The sequence below is a fragment of the Halictus rubicundus genome, chromosome 16 (genome assembly GCF_050948215.1).
Source record: "Halictus rubicundus isolate RS-2024b chromosome 16, iyHalRubi1_principal, whole genome shotgun sequence".
Lineage (NCBI taxonomy): Eukaryota > Metazoa > Arthropoda > Insecta > Hymenoptera > Halictidae > Halictus > Halictus rubicundus.
The window spans coordinates 1,786,775-1,804,778 of NC_135164.1; the positions used below are offsets into that span (position 1 = coordinate 1,786,775).

Here is an 18,004-nt window from a genome sequence, read left to right on the forward strand (position 1 = left end):
TTAATTGTATTGTTTCTTCAAAATATTTCTCAATTTTTGTAAAATAAACTGTATTAAAAAATATTTGGATGTATTAATTTTCTCCTGTCCTGATGTTTACCAATAGTCACAGACCTAACACCTAATACTTGCGCGTATACATGTAGAATGTTCTTGGTTCTGGATCCTTACAATAGTCGGAATAAGTAAGCAAAGTTATCCGCGCAATCGACGGTACCCGCAGCGAGAAGGAAATCGGGGAGAGTCTGCACTCCCTACGCGCGTGACTGCCCCGATTTCTCCATAAAAATTTGCGCATTTTAGTAAACAATTTGCTCTTGATTTGCTTTGAATTTGCCACCAAAATTTATCTAGAAATTCCGACCCATCTACTTCCGCATTAGACGCGTTATTTGGATGCAAAGTTCACAGGCGGAATTCCAAGCCAAATGAAAAGCAAATTGAGACCAAACCTTGGTCTCCTTATAGAGCGTATACGCTCTAAAATTAGAGCTAAAAATTAGAAATAAAAATTTTTATTTCCTTTATGTAACTTGTACAGTTCATTTTTTTAAATTCTATTGTCTATTCGTTTTCTTTCTTAACATTATAAATATGAAACAAATAAATAATACAATACAAATATATGTAAAATAAAAATAAATTAAGATTAAAATAAATACGTTTGTAAACTCAATTTTCCCTCTCGTCGTTTATTCTGATTTTTCCCGAACAAGGTTACCCCGTTCTTATTGCGACGGACCTGCCCTCTATGACGAAGGCTGATCGAAGCGAAAGTTTGGCACGAATATGCCGTGGCAGACTTTCCATTGGATATACAGATGGTAATGCGCATACAGATGGATGGCACTTCCGAGTCAAATTTTAGTGGCAGATTCAAAGCATTTTGCTTACTGGGTAGGTCCTAAATGTCGGAAAAAATCGGAGGAAATCTTGTTGTAGGAGGGAAAACACACTATAATTTTAAGATCTGTAAATATTTCAATATTAAAAAATAAATAAAACTTAAAATTATTTAATTTCGAATTCCGTTTTCCCTTCTACAGAAAGATTTCCTCCGATTTTGCCCGATATTTACTCTTAGTGCGACCGATAGGTGTGGTCTCGATTTGCTCTCCGTTTGACATGGATTTTTACATGCAAACTTTGCACTCAAATACGGAGCCATCTATTTCCATATTAGTCTCGGAATTTGTCGACAAATTTTTGTGGCAAATTATTTGCAAATAAGGACCAAATCCTGCTTCGAGCATGCTTTCGATACCAAAATGACCGACTTTTGCTCGCAAAAGTGCGATTACAAACATTTGCATCAACCTGCATCAACTTTTTAGCCTGGACCAGAACCTGCATCATCTTTTTAGCCTGTATTAGAAGCTGTATCATCTTTTAGGCATTATTGGAATCCGCTGCTAATGATGCAGGTTCTAGTCCAGGCTAAAAAGATGATGCAGGTTCTGGTCTAGGCTACAAATCAAACTAGGGGGCAGCACTATATAGGGGACACCAAAATCCCGCGCGTGAGCACTCTCATTTCCTCTCTGACTTGACCTGACTTTACCAGCCGTTACTTCGCGATTCGGATGACCCATGGGCGACAAATGAAAATCGTGGAAAGTATCTGACGGATAAACTGTGGTGAATATATATCCGAGAGAAATGAGTTCGAATAAAAGATAGCTTTCATTTATTTGTATTCGAAATTTTAAAATAAATTTTTGCCCAACTCTGACTTCAGAACCCGGCAGCATACATTGCAGCAATATTTTTTTATGTCCGATGACCTATGCATTTGTAGTGACATAAATTCACTTTCAAAAGCATTAGGTTTTGAACATGTTCCAACCGAATGGCGGCTATTTATGGATTTATCAAAATCAAGTTTAAAAGTTGTATTACTCCATATTGGAAACATATATCCCCGTTGCATATTCAACAACAATGAAAGAATGCTATGAGTCTATGAAGACTGTATTATGTAAAATCAAGTATAACAAATATAAGTGGAAAATTTGTGCAGATTTGAAAGTTATAGCAATATTACTCGGTCTTCAAACCGGATATACAAAATATAGCTGCTTCCTTTGCGAGTGGGATAGCAGACCAAGAAGTCAGCATTACCTGAAGAAAGATTGGCCACAACCAAGAAAATTAATTCCAGGAAGAAAAAATATACAACATAAAAATCTTGTTGATTCAGGAAACGTGATTTTGCCACCGCTACATATAAAATTAGGCATAATGAAAAATTTTGTTAAAGCTATGGACAAAACTGGACCTGCATTTGAATATTTAAAAACTTCGGCGATTTCTGAAGCTAAAATAAAAGAAGGCATATTTATCGGACCCAAAATAAAAAAGTTAATTAATGATACAGATTTTAGTAAAAAATTAAATAAACTAGAAAAACGAGTGTGGACTTCATTTGCGGAAACAATTGAAAATTTCCTTGGGAAACATAAATCAGAAAACTATGTATCCGTAGTGAATAAACTTCTAAAAAATTGTGAAAAGCTAGGATGCAACATGTCGCTAAAAATGCATTTCTTGCATTTGCATTTAGACTTTTTTCCTGCAAACCTTGGTGATGTGAGTGATGAACATGGAGAAAGGTTTCATCAAGATATTTCAACAATAGAAAAACGTTACAATGAAAGAGACTTATGTGCGATGCTTGCTAATTACTGTTGGACACTTATTATTGAAAATCGGGATATCAGGAACAAGCGTCAAGCAAGGCGGAAACATTTTTAAATTTGTTTACATCAGAAATAGGTAAGTTTTTGTATTCAATTTTCTGTATTAAGGTCGCCCCAAACAAGACAGGCAAGATGCCGAAGTTGTTTGGGCGGCCAGATTCAAGAACACGGGTTAGAAATTTGCCGGTCAAGAATTGGTCTTACTGCTCGAAATCTTTCCGACGTCGCCCCGACGTCGTTGGGGCCATAACTTTGAACGTCCAGATGGCCTTTCGAGAGCACGTTGACACGCTCCCTGCTGTGCATGGCACAAAAAAAAAATGTTTTTACGGGCTCCACAGCTCCTTAGGTAAACTATCGGTATTTCTCCTCTACGACATCATGGGGATAGGAATCGTCCCTGTCGCTTGGTGAAACAGCATCACACATCCTTATGTTATACGTAAATTACAAAATTTTTTTAATGAAATATCTAAATTAGGAAGGGGATCATTCCATGTGAATTAAATCTTTTTTTGGGGACCATGTTTCGAATTTGGATGAAACTGTCTACACAACACATTTTATACCACAGTTATTATTAAAGATAAAAAACATTTTCTTTTTTTAATCATCATCGCAAAAGACTGTACTTTTTAAATAATTCATCATTTTATATTCGAATGTGATTTCTTAATGCAAAAATATTACTAATATCTTTGTTTTGCAAATTTTACCATCGGTTGAAGTGTTAAAAAATTTTGAAAAAATATGGCCACATTTTACGATTCTTCCTGTTTGAAATTCCGTTTTTTTCCGAACTATTTATTATTTTGTGTCCATTAAGTTGCTGGATATTCTTTAGACATTTTGAAGTGAGGGTCGACAGCGTCTGTCCTAAAATCAAAATTTTCACGTAGTGAAAAGAAGAGCACGGGGAAGGTCATTTACATATTTTACCTAAACTGTTGTTAGGATGTTGTGCACTCCGAGTGTACAGTAAAGGTTAATGCCATCCATAGTACTGTTATGCGAGACTGCCAGTAATACTTATCTATCAGAATAGATAAGTCAGACAAATATATGAGTCAGAACTCACGGGCTTTCTCATCAACTAGACTAAGGCAAATTACTCACCGGTACAGAGATTTCAGATTAAAGTCCAACCCTGCGAAAACCAAACTTCCATACCTAAATGTACCCTTATATAAGGCCCTGCGAAAGGGCGCTGACAGACAGAGAAGAAGTTACAAGTAAGCCGTCAGTCGACTCGTGTGTTATTAAGTTATTCGTCGTGTACAAAATCGCTTTGTATCTTTGCTTGGCGACCTATTCCAAAATAAACCTAAGTTGTGCTTGGAAGACTTTGGAGTTTATTCGAGGATTCTCTTCATCTACCCCTTCCTGCGGCATAACAGTACAAAGGACATTGATTTTTCCAAGCCTGTCGGTGAATAGCGGTCGATCAGTCGGTACACTTGCAATTAGCTACCTGAATCGCCGAACGCCGCGTCCTTCGCCGGTCTTACCTGGCCGCAATTTTTTAATTTTTGCCTTGCTACACGAAAAAATGTACATGGAAAACTTTAGAATTCTTATCCATAATTACCTACAAATGATTTACGTCCTACACTGTTCGACCAATTCAAAAAATTGAAGGTCGCCTTCATATCTAGCAAAATAGTATAAACAAAAAAAAAATTACACACGCCATTGTGTTGCGTATAAAAAACAGTACCACTTTTTCCTCTTTCATTTTTTTCTATTATTCACTATTTACGAGAAAAATGTTGGCTAGTAATAGTGTGAACAACCCGTATATTAATAATTTCATTTTCTGTGAATAATTACACATATATAAATAATTTACCAACAAAATTAATATACTTGACAAGAAATTAACAATTTTTATAAAAAAATTTATTTTTAAAAACTAACAAATTCAAAACGAAATTAATAATAAATGAAAGTTATTCGCTATCCGACTCATTCTCAGTACTTTGAATGTGATCCCTATTCACGTTCTTCCAAACAATCTCGATCTATCTTTACATTCTTATTATTTTCGGATAGGTATAAAACATGTAGTAAAAGAAAATTAAGAATAAATACAAATTATTGACATATAATTATTGCAAAATTATTTATGCATAGAAATTATTATTATATGATTATTAATAACAATTTCCATCCCCATATACATACGCATTTAGTATCATACGCATTCTATGCAAAGGGAATGTATTTCATATCGTGATATACACGAATATTGAATTTTTCCAGTAAATTCTGCACCGTAACTGCGTCCGTATCCGCAGAGATTTCTAACGCTGCCCAATCTTGTCTGTGGGTTGCCCGTGGCCAACACGCTCCAGCATAGGCATCTCGGGGGTGTAGAGGGGAGTAAACGGTTCTGCGGTTTTCGGCACTTGGCCTTTGTTGCGAGGACCTTCGAGCGCCTCTCAAGCGGCCTGTCGATACGCTCAGTCCTTATGGACAACGATTCCGACCGTTCAAACAACTTCGGCATCTTGCCTGTCTTGTTTGGGGCGACCTTTAGGGTCCATTCATACTTGCCGGAGACGAATGCTAGTATGGATACTACCACGTTTTCCTAATCCATACGCACCGGAACCCTAGCAAGGCCACTTGAGAGGCGCTCGAGATGCTCGCAACAAACGCTAAGAGCCGCACACAGCGGGGGTTTTCTACCTAACACCAGAACAGTTTACTCCCCTCTACACCCCGGGGATGCCTGATGACAATCCGGTGTAGGTCATCCGGCAAGCCGTTGGGCATCCGATCTCGTCCGATGCTCTCCGGCCGCCGGATGCCACCACAGCATCCGAACAGAATCCATTTTCGAAGTACAGAAGAGAATATTGTTCATTTGAGTTGTAATGTTAAGAAGTAATAGTTGAAACTATAATCTAATTTAACGCTGGAATAATAAAACTCAGCTTCACAAATTAATTTTAGCATTGTTAAATTATATCTTATATCTTATAAGTGATTGTAAGTCAAAACTCCGGAGAACAAGTTTAATATGATTAGAATTCATTGGTTGCAAGGTGTGTTCGAAAGGTGGTGGGAATAGTGGAAAATTGAAAAGTGGAAGTATACGTACAACATTTGGTTCGCAAGCATCTACGGTTATAAATCTTAATACGCTAACGGTGTACAAGGTTCAACATGTGCTGCTTTTAGCTATCTTAAAAATGACGAAATTGGTAGGTACATTCGGAAGGATTTTTGATTTATGACGTCCATGGTCGGTACGTCGTCGATAGGGATTTTTATACCTGGCCTTGGTCGCGCGCTTGTCGCGTCGTACGTAAGGTCTTAGGACGCAACAATAACAAAAAAGTGTCCGCTGTAGCCAATATTTCGACTGTAGCCGAAAGTACGTGTGAAACGAGGCCTGTTCCTTGCACTCTGATCCAATCGGCCGCGCATTCGTACCTATGCTCTGTCCAACGAGGTACCGAGGCAGTGAAACACCAGCGTGCGTCCTTTGCTAATTATCTTGTAAGGATAACTTAGGCCATCGCATTCCTGCCACGGAACCTTCCATCTAATCATTTTTAAATCATTATGGACAAGAATTTAGAAGTTTTCCATATACATTTTCCATATACAATTTATGTGGAATTAATTCTTCTTATTCTACAAATTATCATGTAATTGAGTCATTCCACGCGATATCGGACACTTTTGGGAGTATTGTATCGGATTTCTTCCACTTTCACTTGGACCACAACATATTTCAATGTCATCAAAATTCGAGACATAGTCCCCAAAAAATGATCGAATTCACATGGCATGATCCCCTTCCTAAAGTGGATACTTCCTTAAAAAAAAACAACTATTCTTGTTTTTACAATATACGTATAATTTACGTTAATATATAAGGATGTGTGATGCTGTTTCACGAAGAGGCAGGAACGATTCCTATCTCCATAATGTTGTAGAGGAGAGATACCGATAGTTTACCTAAGGAGCTGTAGAGCCCCGAAAAACCTTTTTTTTTTGTGCCACGCACAGCAGAGAACTGTCAACGCGCTCTCGAAAGGTCATCTGGTAATGATCAGCCGCTTGCCGGACTCGAGCTAAACGGCGCACAGTGTGACGAATGGCCTTTTTAGCTGGACAAAATTAACTTTCAAATAAACAAAAACTAACTGTGCTAATATAATCTAAAATAACCATGTATTAAAACCCTTAAATATTAAAACTTAAAATTCTTTTGGTGTATGTTTACAGAGCGTGTAAACTTCACCTAAAAACGAACACCTAACCTATAAATGAATGGGCACATTTCCATACGCGCTAGAAATATGTTAAAATGTACTAACGAGTGTTTAAATTTCCTATATATGATGGATATAACATCTCAAAACATGTATTTTCACTTTAGTAATTCTAAATTATCGATAATATTCCTCTATTTTCGTAAATTAAGTGTCAAAGACGGTACTTATTTTTCCACAGAAACGCCCATGTTACTACTCTTCGTTAATGAATTAGTATATGGTCCACGCCGGTCCACGCGATGATTTTTCCATATAATAAAGTAGAGATTTTCTACTTTATTTTAATACCAAAATTGGCTTGCTCGACGTTGCGCAACTATACTAATTTTTACAATGAAGTTACGTCGTTTTACGTACACGCTCGTGACAGTCATAGCTCGGGCCGGGCGTTTCGAACGCAGCCGATGCCGATTGCCGTTGCCACTTAGCGGTTTGTTTAGTCTACTCGTTGAAACCTATGGATTGGTCTCATTCATTGTACATTGAAGGAATGAACAATGATAAGATCCCCGAGTTTTCCCCCGAAATTTCTTCGTATGAAAATTTGTTTCTTCAGTCTCAGAGCGATCAGCGTGCAGTGTACATCTCCCTTGCGTTTTTCTTATATCTTTCAGTTTCGTTACTTTTATTGTTGTTGTTGTTTTATTGTTATTGTTATAATTACTGTGATTATTGTTAGTGTTTTATTTGTTACGTTATTACTTTATACGTGAAAACGTTATAACAACTTAATAATAAAATTATGAAAAGTTTAAATAGGAAATACAAATTAGATTAATCTAAACAAATTGGTATAAACAATATTAGCTTATACTAAACCAAAGAATAATTCTTTCCCGTTAGAATATGTCTGAATCTCCAAAAAGTAACATTTACTATAATTTTTCCAAAATTACATTCTTTTTGTCCATAATTAAGAATGACGTCTTCTTCGATAATATCTAGTACTTGTTAAATCATTCTGTGTTACATAGGTCCATTACTAACTTTGTTGTATTTTATATTTAATTATAAATCACTTAAAATATATTGTTTAATTAACAAAAACCAACTAAATGTTGTAAAAAATTAATAATTATTCATATTTTATACAACTGTAAACATATTAATCGATAAATATAGAAAAATAGGCGATTTAGAATTTTGTCCAACTTAAAAGGCCATTCGTCACACTGTGCGGCGGCTGGATGGAATAGTCAAACGGCTGGAACGAAGGCCGATCCGATCTTCGACAGATTTTCGGCAACCCGGTACTTGGACCTAGAGTCCGTACATAAAACCATCCAGTCCCGGCAAATATGAATAGGCCCTTAAGCATTTCCACAAAGAAATGTGAATATAACTCGTATTTTTATAATTTTTTGTAATGATTGGCACCCAAAAAGACAAAAAAATGTATGTAATTAAGCATAGTAAGTAAAGACATTCTTGAGTGGTACCAACATCGACTACGCATAGCGACGGCCCTGGCGAGTCGAGAAAAGGCGCGAACGCGTCGCGCACAAGCTGTCAATGAATATTTTCTGAACCTTCTCGTATATTAAGGGAACCAAATACTTTTCGTGAATGGTTTCTTTACCAGAAATGTCTGTAGAATGCATTCCTGTATAGTAAATTCCTGCTAGATAAAAGATTTTTCACATAAATACAAAAATAGAGCGTACAAAGTACCCGCGTCGGTACATTTTTAAACTTTAACAACCATTTACAAGTATTAGGAAGTACCTAAAAATATAATTGGCTATATGGATATGTAGAGGAGAGTCCCCCTCTATCTCTTGACTCAAACTTGAACTTTCTCGCGTGTTTAGTTTTTGCGTAACACGTCATTTTTTATCAAAATCATGCATTTTTGCAAAAACCAATATTTTTCGAAAACGTTGCGTGATAGAGCAAGTCTACTTTCGGATTTGGTTTTAGAATGACAAAGTAAAAATCACCCAACTGGTATTGCAAAACTCGGAAAAAGTTTTATTTTGTTGGACAGTGTACTTGAGTGTAGCCAAAAAACGCGTTTCCCGCTGTGATCTTTTGATAACGACATTGCCCCCATCTACTGGATTACCCTGTAATATGACCACAGACGAATTCCAGATCGTTTAATTCGAGAAACAAGCTGCACTGAACGTACAGTAGTGAATTGGATACGAATTTCTCAGTTTAAATGATTTTGGGCCCTGAAAAGGGCCAATTCTGCATGTAGATGTTGTGAACAAATTCAAGCTTTCTTGTCGGTTTTTTTAGGTAAGAGGGCCACTTGGATGTTAGGCAGCACGCCTCCCTGTGTGATGGTGACGCCAGACAGTAGTTTGTTCAGCTCCTCATCGTTGCGGATGGCCAGCTGGACGTGTCGTGGAACAATCCTGGATTTTTTATTGTCCCTAGCTGCGTTCCCAGTCAATTCCAGCACCTCAGCAGCCAAGTACTCTATGACCGCGGCTAGGTATACCGGTGCTCCAGCACCCACACGTTCCGCATAATGACCTTTCCTCAGCATTCGATGAATGCGACCCACCGGAAACTGCAATCCGGCTCGGGTGGAGCGGGACTTTCCCTTCGACTTAACTTTGCTACCTTTTCCACGGCCAGACATCCTGCACTTTCACTGAAGAACAAAAGACTCGAAGAACGAACTGTAAGCAGTCTCGACTGAGGACGAATTGATGCCCGGCCGAGTCGAAGCTTGGTATTTATACCCTTCGGCGTGCTCAGGGCAACACCAATCAGAAGCGAGCTGCCGTCTCATTGGTGCGGCGCTGGTCGCTTTCTGAAGTCCGTGTATTTTTTACAGGGTTTTGTGATAACTATTATATTTTCTCAATATGGTATTACCTTTTTTTTAGAGATAGTAGTTATTTATAGCATAATTATTTTAGTAACATTTATTATTGATAAAATGAGCATATGTTCGTATAATATTCTGTTAGCTGTTAAGCTATTCGTATGGGTTCACGAAGTAGACATCTGCTCCGGATCAGGACAAAGCCACGTGGAACTAACATCTGCTTCTTGCCTACGGAAATGCCCCATACCTGCGTCGAACACCATAAACGAATACATATGTGCGTTTAAAATGAATGAAAGTACAGACATATTATTTTACAATGTTCTAAAATAATAACGTTTCTTGTATATATTATGCACAAATATAGCAGTGGTTAACATTATACAAATCTCCCAGCTGAAAGAACTATTCTTTTTACGATATTCTCACTCATCTTTATCGCAGGAAATAAACGTGTAAATGGTTAAATTTATCAACCAGATACACATCGTACAAATTGATTTCCCTCGAAACAATAAATTTTTACGTAAATGTCTGTAACAATGCGAGATATAATTGAGTTATCTTGTTACAGTAAATGTCCAAGAATGACTAGTTGGATTATTTAGTTGTCTCTTGTTCTACACAATTCCGATTGTTTTAGTCTACCCAACGGTATATGTTTGCAAATACATAAACATGAATAATCTTCATTTCGTTCCGAATTGTTTCAAATTCTATATAATTATAATTTCAATACAATAATTTATCACAGTCGCAATATTGCACTTGCAATTGTTGAATAAAAACTTTAGAAATTTATCGCACACGTGGTGCAGTGTAGTATACATATAAAATCAATTGCTTGTGAGAGTGCCACGGACCAGCGCCGCGCCAATCGGGTTGAAGAGAGCCTCTGATTGGTGCGCCGTTTGATCACGCAAACCACATAAAAGCAGGCGGTCGCTCTCGGCATCATCATTCAGCTCTCTGATCGAGTTCCGAATACAGTGCTCCTTTCGTCGATCCTAAACAATCGTTGACTTCTCACCATGCCGCCGAAAGTCAGTGGTAAAGCTGTGAAGAAGGCCGGAAAAGCCCAGAAGAACATCAACAAGACTGACAAGAAGAAGAAGAGGAAGAGGAAGGAGAGCTACGCAATCTACATCTACAAGGTGCTCAAGCAAGTCCACCCTGACACCGGAATCTCCAGCAAAGCTATGAGCATCATGAACAGCTTTGTGAACGATGTCTTCGAGCGCATTGCTGCCGAGGCATCGAGGCTGGCGCATTACAACAAGCGCTCTACCATAACTTCCCGGGAAATCCAGACTGCGGTCAGGCTTCTTCTTCCTGGTGAACTGGCAAAGCACGCTGTCAGTGAAGGCACCAAGGCAGTCACCAAATATACCAGCTCCAAATAAGCTGATTTTCTCCGGCTATACCTCAACGGTCCTTTTCAGGACCAACAAATCTTTCATACGCTCGAAATTTTGCCTAATTCACTATTTGATATTCCTGAACCTTCTGTTAGAAGAAATGATACAATGCAAAAACGTACTAAAACACATAAGAGCTCTTGTAGATACGTACTAAATGGCTAACCTTTATATTTTAGAGAATACCTGTGCCTAGTCGCAGAACAGTCCTTTTGTCCTAGAAGGAAAAGCATCAGGGAAGGACTAGTTTATTACACCCTCAATTGTATTCTATGACCACGAAAAGTCTAGGCATTGTGGGAGCGTTTCGAAGTCACAGTTTTCTTACACTTCTTCTGTAAGGCATTGTGCAGCATTGTGAAAGATAGACGTGGGCGTACCATAAAACTCGTTTGGATTTGTGTGTCGAAAATGGGGGACGGTCACTAAAAGAAGATTGCCTTCTCAGGTAGTATCTAGTGCTAGGAACGCATTCCTGCTGAGATGTCTTTTGTTTGCTGCACTCCTAAAGTGTTCGGGCTTTTCCTGGAAGGGAAAGTACCGCATTGTAGAGAGGCACATTTGTCTACTTTCAACATTCCTTTGGTAGAACTAACACTTTCCTTTAGTTTATCCAGATATTTTTCGTTGTAATTTGTTTTTCGAAAAAGCCACTTTTTGCATGTCTGAAATTATAGGAATGGAGTGGACAGTTATAATTCTGAACGTCTATCAGGAGTATTTCGAAAAGCAGACCGTAACTATATTTTTCAATTTTATATCTGATCGAATAGAAGCAGTACAATTTCAATATTTTTGAGAAATGTGAATCTATGCAATTTATTACCTATTCTCTTCAGTATGAACTCACGAAAGCCCGTTCTTCTCCTTTTCTTCCTTGAAAATATTATTTCTTCGTAAATCGTACAAAATGGTTGTTTCGTAAAATCTCCTAAGTATTTTTCGCAGCGGCAAAACGCGGAAACTGGTGGACGACGTTACCGACAGACAAAAAGAATTAGTACCGACGGGACAGCCAGATTTCGTCGGTACTTTGCGCATCAAAATGTTCAGGAAAGACTGAGATGGAATGGTCAGGAATGTTCTGGGTGTATGAAAACAACGATTTGAATTGATCAATAAATACCTATTTATTAAAAGCACAGACGAGGTATAGGAGTTAGGGCTGTGCGAGTACCCGAAAATGCGAGCCGAGCTTAGCTCGGCTCGATTGTGCGAGTCGAGTCGAGTACTCGCACGATGCGAGCTACTCGCATCGATGCGAGCTACTCGCACCATGCGAGCTACTCGCACGATGCGAGCTATCCGCACCGATGCGAGCTGCTCGCAACGAAGCGAACGGCTCGAAATAAAATCAGGCGTAAAATGACATGATGCGAGTTACAGCGGGAAGATCAGCACATCGATATTATCAAGCATTTTAGTATATTGACAATGCTAAATGTTTGCGATGTTTTATTGTATATTTTGATATTGAAATGTTGATTCAGAATTTGTATAACCCTTATTGAAAATAATTATGCAATAACAACTATTTCCTAGATTTATGTAAATAACTAGATGTGAAGAACGGTATTTTATATATTCCTTTATATTATACTCCGGGGTTCAGTGTACAGTCGTAAAAATGTGTTGTTGCAAAATTGTTTATAATGTTGAAAATTAACGTTAAACTTCGTTAAATAGTTTTTGAAGGAATGGATATATAAATATTGTATAATATTGATGTGTATTTATACGAGGTCGCCGCCGCGTCTACAATGTATGCTGGCGCTTCGTCGGCGTGCTCTTTGATCGGCGTGATCTTTGGTCGGCGTGACAGCTACTAGATGACATGTAATGAAAACTCAGGAAAAATTGCGTTATATAATTGCGTTAATTGTCTAGCTAGGAAGTAGATTGAACTTTGCTGCCACTACGAATTATTTGGTAGTTAGCATGATTTTGGACCATCGTATAAAAGATCGACTGTTATCCACGGAGAAGAGCCAACAATTGCAAATTGAAAAATGATTTCGAGATGAAAATCGGTAAACTTTTTACAAACATTAAAATATTAACTAAACAGAAAGTATGACGAGTGTTGAACGTAGACATCAGATCCTTTTAAAAGGACCTAGCCGATTTATGGTCAAAACTGCCCTTAGAGGTTTTTCAATGATTAATGAACAATTCGAAAGCTGACTAAGAAAAACCCCTCTGAGTAAAATTTCAACCCCCTATCTTGCCCATGAGGTTGGTTACAGGGTAAATTAGATTTCGCGCTTCTCCGCGTATTTTCCGCACTCTGATGCTTCCTAAAATTCTGAAAAAATGTGACATATTTTGGATTCTAAGGCTGACTTTTGATAATTTTTTCAGATTTTTTTGTTACAAACTGTGGTCGTAAAAAAATGAAAAACCTCCAAAAAATCGGAAAAATGCAGATTCTTCAAAAATGTGAAAACATACTATTCTACTGTTTAGTTCCTTGTTAAAGTACTATAGCAGGCAGTGTCGTCAATTTTTTTTAGATTTTTTGTTGTGAGACATCATCGTCAAAAAACAATAAAAACCAAATTTTTTCGACGTTTTTGCTATTAGGAGGAAAGTTACATTTGTTGGTTTTATCGCAGATATATATTAAGTAATTTTTAGCATTATTAAATTGAAACAAGTAATTGTTTGACCTAAGAAATGTGATTTAAGAGAAAGAATAAATTGTATTTTGTGTGATATATACCAGAATGTTCGTAAAGTTTTGTAACATCGCCAGACGTCGAACTAAGGAGCGGATATGCTGGGGTTCTTATCCCGTCGGTGGTAAATGTTTTTTCCCATACATCATTTTTATTTTTTCAATTTCTTATATTATTTATTCATGTGATTTTAACAATATTTTTTTAATGTTCTAAAAATATTGAAGTAACATTGATTAGGCAATGAATATTTATATTATTGTGTTCGTCCACGATTTCCGCCAGATATGAAATTGCTTGTGAAAATTGGTAAGATTCCGTGAAAAGAATTTTGAAATCCACTTCTGTCATTTCCAGAAAATCAAGAAATCAATACTGTTTGAAATGGAATCTTTTTGCGGTTCCAATTGTTTTGACCATCTTAATCGGCTATGCCCTTTTAAATCTTATCACCTATACGTGCACAGTACCGAATGACAGGCTGTTGGAACTTCCAACATGTGTGAAAGGTTGTAGACTGGCACATATTGGCACGAATGCGTACAAATATATATCAATATTATACAATATTTATATATCCATTCCTTTCAAAAACTATTTAACGAAGTTTAACGTTAATTTTCAACATTATAAACAATTTTGCGACAATACATTTTTACGACTGTACACTGAACCGGAGTATAATATAAAGGAATATATAAAATACCGTTCTTCACATCTAGTTATTTACATAAATCTAGGAAATAGTTGTTATTGCATAATTATTTTCAATAAGGGTTATACAAATTCTGAATCAACATTTCACTATCAAAATATATAATAAAACATCGCAAACATTTAGCATTGTCAATATACTAAAATGCTTGATAATATCGATGTGCTGATCTTCCCGCTGTAACTCGCATCATGTCATTTTACGCCTGATTTTATTTCGAGCCGTTCGCTTCGTTGCGAGCAGCTCGCATCGGTGCGGATAGCTCGCATCGGTGCGGGTAGCTCGCATCGGTGCGAGTAGTTCGCATCGTTGCGAGTAGCTCGCATCGGTGCGAGCAGCTCGCATCGGTGCGAGCAGCTCGCATCGTGCGAGTACTCGACTCGACTCGAAAAGCGAGTCCCGGCTCGACTCGACCCGAGCTCGGCTCGCATATGCGAGCTTGGCTGCAGGCCTAATAGGAGTAGACCAATCACCCAATGTATTTTTCTGTCTCACGCTCGGGGGGCTCTAGACTATCAGACATCGCGCGGATGCTAGGCCCATATGATGAATGAAACAAAAGAATGTTGTTTCCTTTTAATTCCATTACGCCTGTTACGCGAGTGCATCGAAGGAGGCGTAATGTAATAATAATAACGTCTCCGGCTGAGAATATTTTTGTCCCGGATCGAATCCCGCATGGAATAATTTTTTTTCGTTAAACACTTTTTTCTTGTTCTTTCTACTACGTCAGTCTTCTTCCCTGTGCAATTACAATTACAACAGTGTAATAACATAATAATAAGAAATTAAATTCGTTCAATATTAGCCAAAAGTAAGAACGTAGTTTAAATTTAATTTTAAAAAATACGACGTTGATATCACTAATTTCATTTGACTATTTAATTGCTACCTATTCAATGTACTTCTGATATTGCTTTTCATTTACAGCATATATATTCTAATAAATTTAATTATTTGGCATTGAAAAAAGATTGAACAACAATATTTATAATAAGTAGTTATGAACATTTTTTAAGGGTAATTAAATTTAAAAAACAAAGAATTATTTACAAATACAAAATATATTTCAGTATATACCGTTAAACCCGATTCTTTTTAATTTTTTCAGTTTAAATTTCACTTTGGTATCTTTTTTAGTTCAAAAGTTATAGCAAAATGTGCGCCTCGCCGAACCGGGAATCGAATGCGCTACCTTCAGACAGAGTTGGGCACTATTTAGACAACAAATTATTTAAATAACGATTCGAATAGAAGATACTTTATCTTTATTCGTTATTCGAAGATTCGAATAAAAAAAGTATCTTTGTCGAATAAACCATTTTATTGGACGAGAATTTATCCGACGAATAAGGATAATTTTTTTTATTCGAAGCGGATTTATTCGAATAAGTCTTCGAATAACTTTTGCCAGCTCGAATAACCGGCGACGAGGTCCGACGATCGCCGAACTTCAAAGACCCAGCGATTGACAAACGGCATACAATGTAAGCAGATGGAGAATAGCATACAAATGGAAGTTTAAACTTTTAGATTTTTCATTATACCTCCATAAAATTGCGATGTGTGAATTGAGGGGCTTTTCCTGGTGAAAATGAGTCCAAACTCGAGTGTAATCAGATCGATTGTAATATTTCAATAATATCTAACTAGTGAATTTTTATAAAACTGGTATCTTTGAAATTTCAATTCGAAATGTGCACTTTCTTCAAATGATTGGTCATCCAATTATCCAATTTTCTTAAACATGTTTGCATAATCTGGAAAATCTGGAAAAAATACACATTATTAACGCTTAGCACTCGAAGGACAACTGTAAGGCGCCACTAAAAATTGCTGTATCATTATCCAAAATATATTTGACTTTATTAAATTTGTTCGTATTTAATAAATTACTAAACACTTCAGTACTGTACAAGTAAATTCCACCATTTTTGTATGTATAACCTGAAAAAAATCTATAGAAGGGCAATATTCTAGGTCGGAAGAAATGTTTCGTTTTGGAGTTAAAATGGCTCCGAGTGCAAAGGGTTAATCACGATGAGACACAAATAACATAATAACATAAACGTGGTAAACTGAAAACTTCGATATAAAATCGGTAATTTTATGCTTTCGGATTTGTTTAAAAATCGATTTTGCAACCAAAAATTCATGAATTTCATGAAATATTCATGAATTCTTTCGTAATTTTTTGTTGAACATGGTACGACTAAAAATTAATTTGGTTTGGAGGCACTTTGACCATATTTTCCGGCTTTGTCTTAAAAATCAACAACAAAAATTATTTTAAAAATATAGAACATATTTCAGTGTACGCCATTAAACCCGATCTTTAAAAAAGATTTTTGGTCCAAATTTCGCATTGATATCCTTTTTAGTTTAAAAGTTGTAGCAAAATGTGCGCCTCGCCGAACCGGGAATCGATTGCGCTAATCGATTGCGGCTCAGGCGCTCGAAACTTTGGTAACGTGAATTCGGTGGAACGCTTCGAACAGTCGAGCAGGCAGCTCACACGGACAGAATAGAGGTACGTTTGTGTGTAGCACGTGTATAGTATAAGCAACGTAAGGCGACGACGCTACGTGAGAGTGAACGAGTCTGACGAATGCGGTAGTGTTCGTACGTGTCGTACTATTGCGTTCGTCGTTTATTTTCTCACTACAAACGTGACAAAAAATAATACAACTTGCAGAAAAAGATCTTGCAAAAAAGATCAACTACATAATTATTGATTAATTAATTCTTAACTCTTTCGAATTTCACAATTAATTGATATTTTGCATGATTCTTTGAAGCTAAAATTTATGTTGTTTAAATGAAATATACATGAAAATATATAGTAAATTTCAATTTAATTTCTTTTCTAAGTTCAGTTACAAAATATATTCAAAATGGTTGCGTATTAATAGTGTTAAAAAATTGTAGAAATGCGAATAATAATTATACGTATGGAGAAATGTTATTTACGTTCAATATATATGAAAATTGTATTTCTATAATTTGGAAACGTGGTATCTATATTTATTAATATTGTATTGGTAAAGATAATTGTAGATATATAACATAATGACATCAAATAAAAAAATATAATTTGAACATATAGTCATAACATCAGATATGTACATAAATCGTCAATCATTTGTATTTGACCAGATTTGATTATTTTTGTGGGTCTAGTTCCAACATTTATCGTTCGTCAGCGTAGAGGGCGTAAGAAAACCAGTTGTTTACATGTGAGACACGAAACTCCATATGGTGATTGGTCTACTCCTATACCTCGTCTGTGACCTCGTCACCGACGAGATATACAGGGTGGCCCACATAACTCTGAACAGCTCAATATCTCGAAAACTATGCCATCGATTTTAAAGTTCTTAGTCTTAAATTGCATGGAACTGAAGGGCCTTTCTGACT

At 36.7% G+C, this 18,004-nt stretch overlaps 2 protein-coding genes across 2 annotated transcripts; one reads left to right on the top strand and one right to left on the bottom strand.

Moving 5' to 3' along the window:
* Positions 1-8,980: 8,980 nt before the first annotated feature.
* On the bottom strand, positions 8,981-9,635 carry LOC143362348 (histone H2A-like). Its single transcript, XM_076802410.1, has one exon. The coding sequence runs from the start codon at positions 9,582-9,584 to the stop codon at positions 9,210-9,212; it is 375 nt and encodes a 124-aa protein (XP_076658525.1). The 5' UTR covers positions 9,585-9,635; the 3' UTR covers positions 8,981-9,209.
* Positions 9,636-10,738: 1,103 nt separating this feature from the next.
* LOC143361924 (histone H2B) lies at positions 10,739-11,564 on the top strand. Its single transcript, XM_076801638.1, has one exon. The coding sequence runs from the start codon at positions 10,808-10,810 to the stop codon at positions 11,177-11,179; it is 372 nt and encodes a 123-aa protein (XP_076657753.1). The 5' UTR covers positions 10,739-10,807; the 3' UTR covers positions 11,180-11,564.
* The last annotated feature ends 6,440 nt before the right edge of the window (positions 11,565-18,004 follow it).

What these genes read in the sequence shown, in the direction of transcription:
- LOC143362348 (XM_076802410.1), bottom strand. Translation starts at nt 9,584, where the DNA reads ATGTCTGGCCGTGGAAAAGGTAGCAAAGTTAAGTCGAAGGGAAAGTCC.
- LOC143361924 (XM_076801638.1), top strand. Translation starts at nt 10,808, where the DNA reads ATGCCGCCGAAAGTCAGTGGTAAAGCTGTGAAGAAGGCCGGAAAAGCC.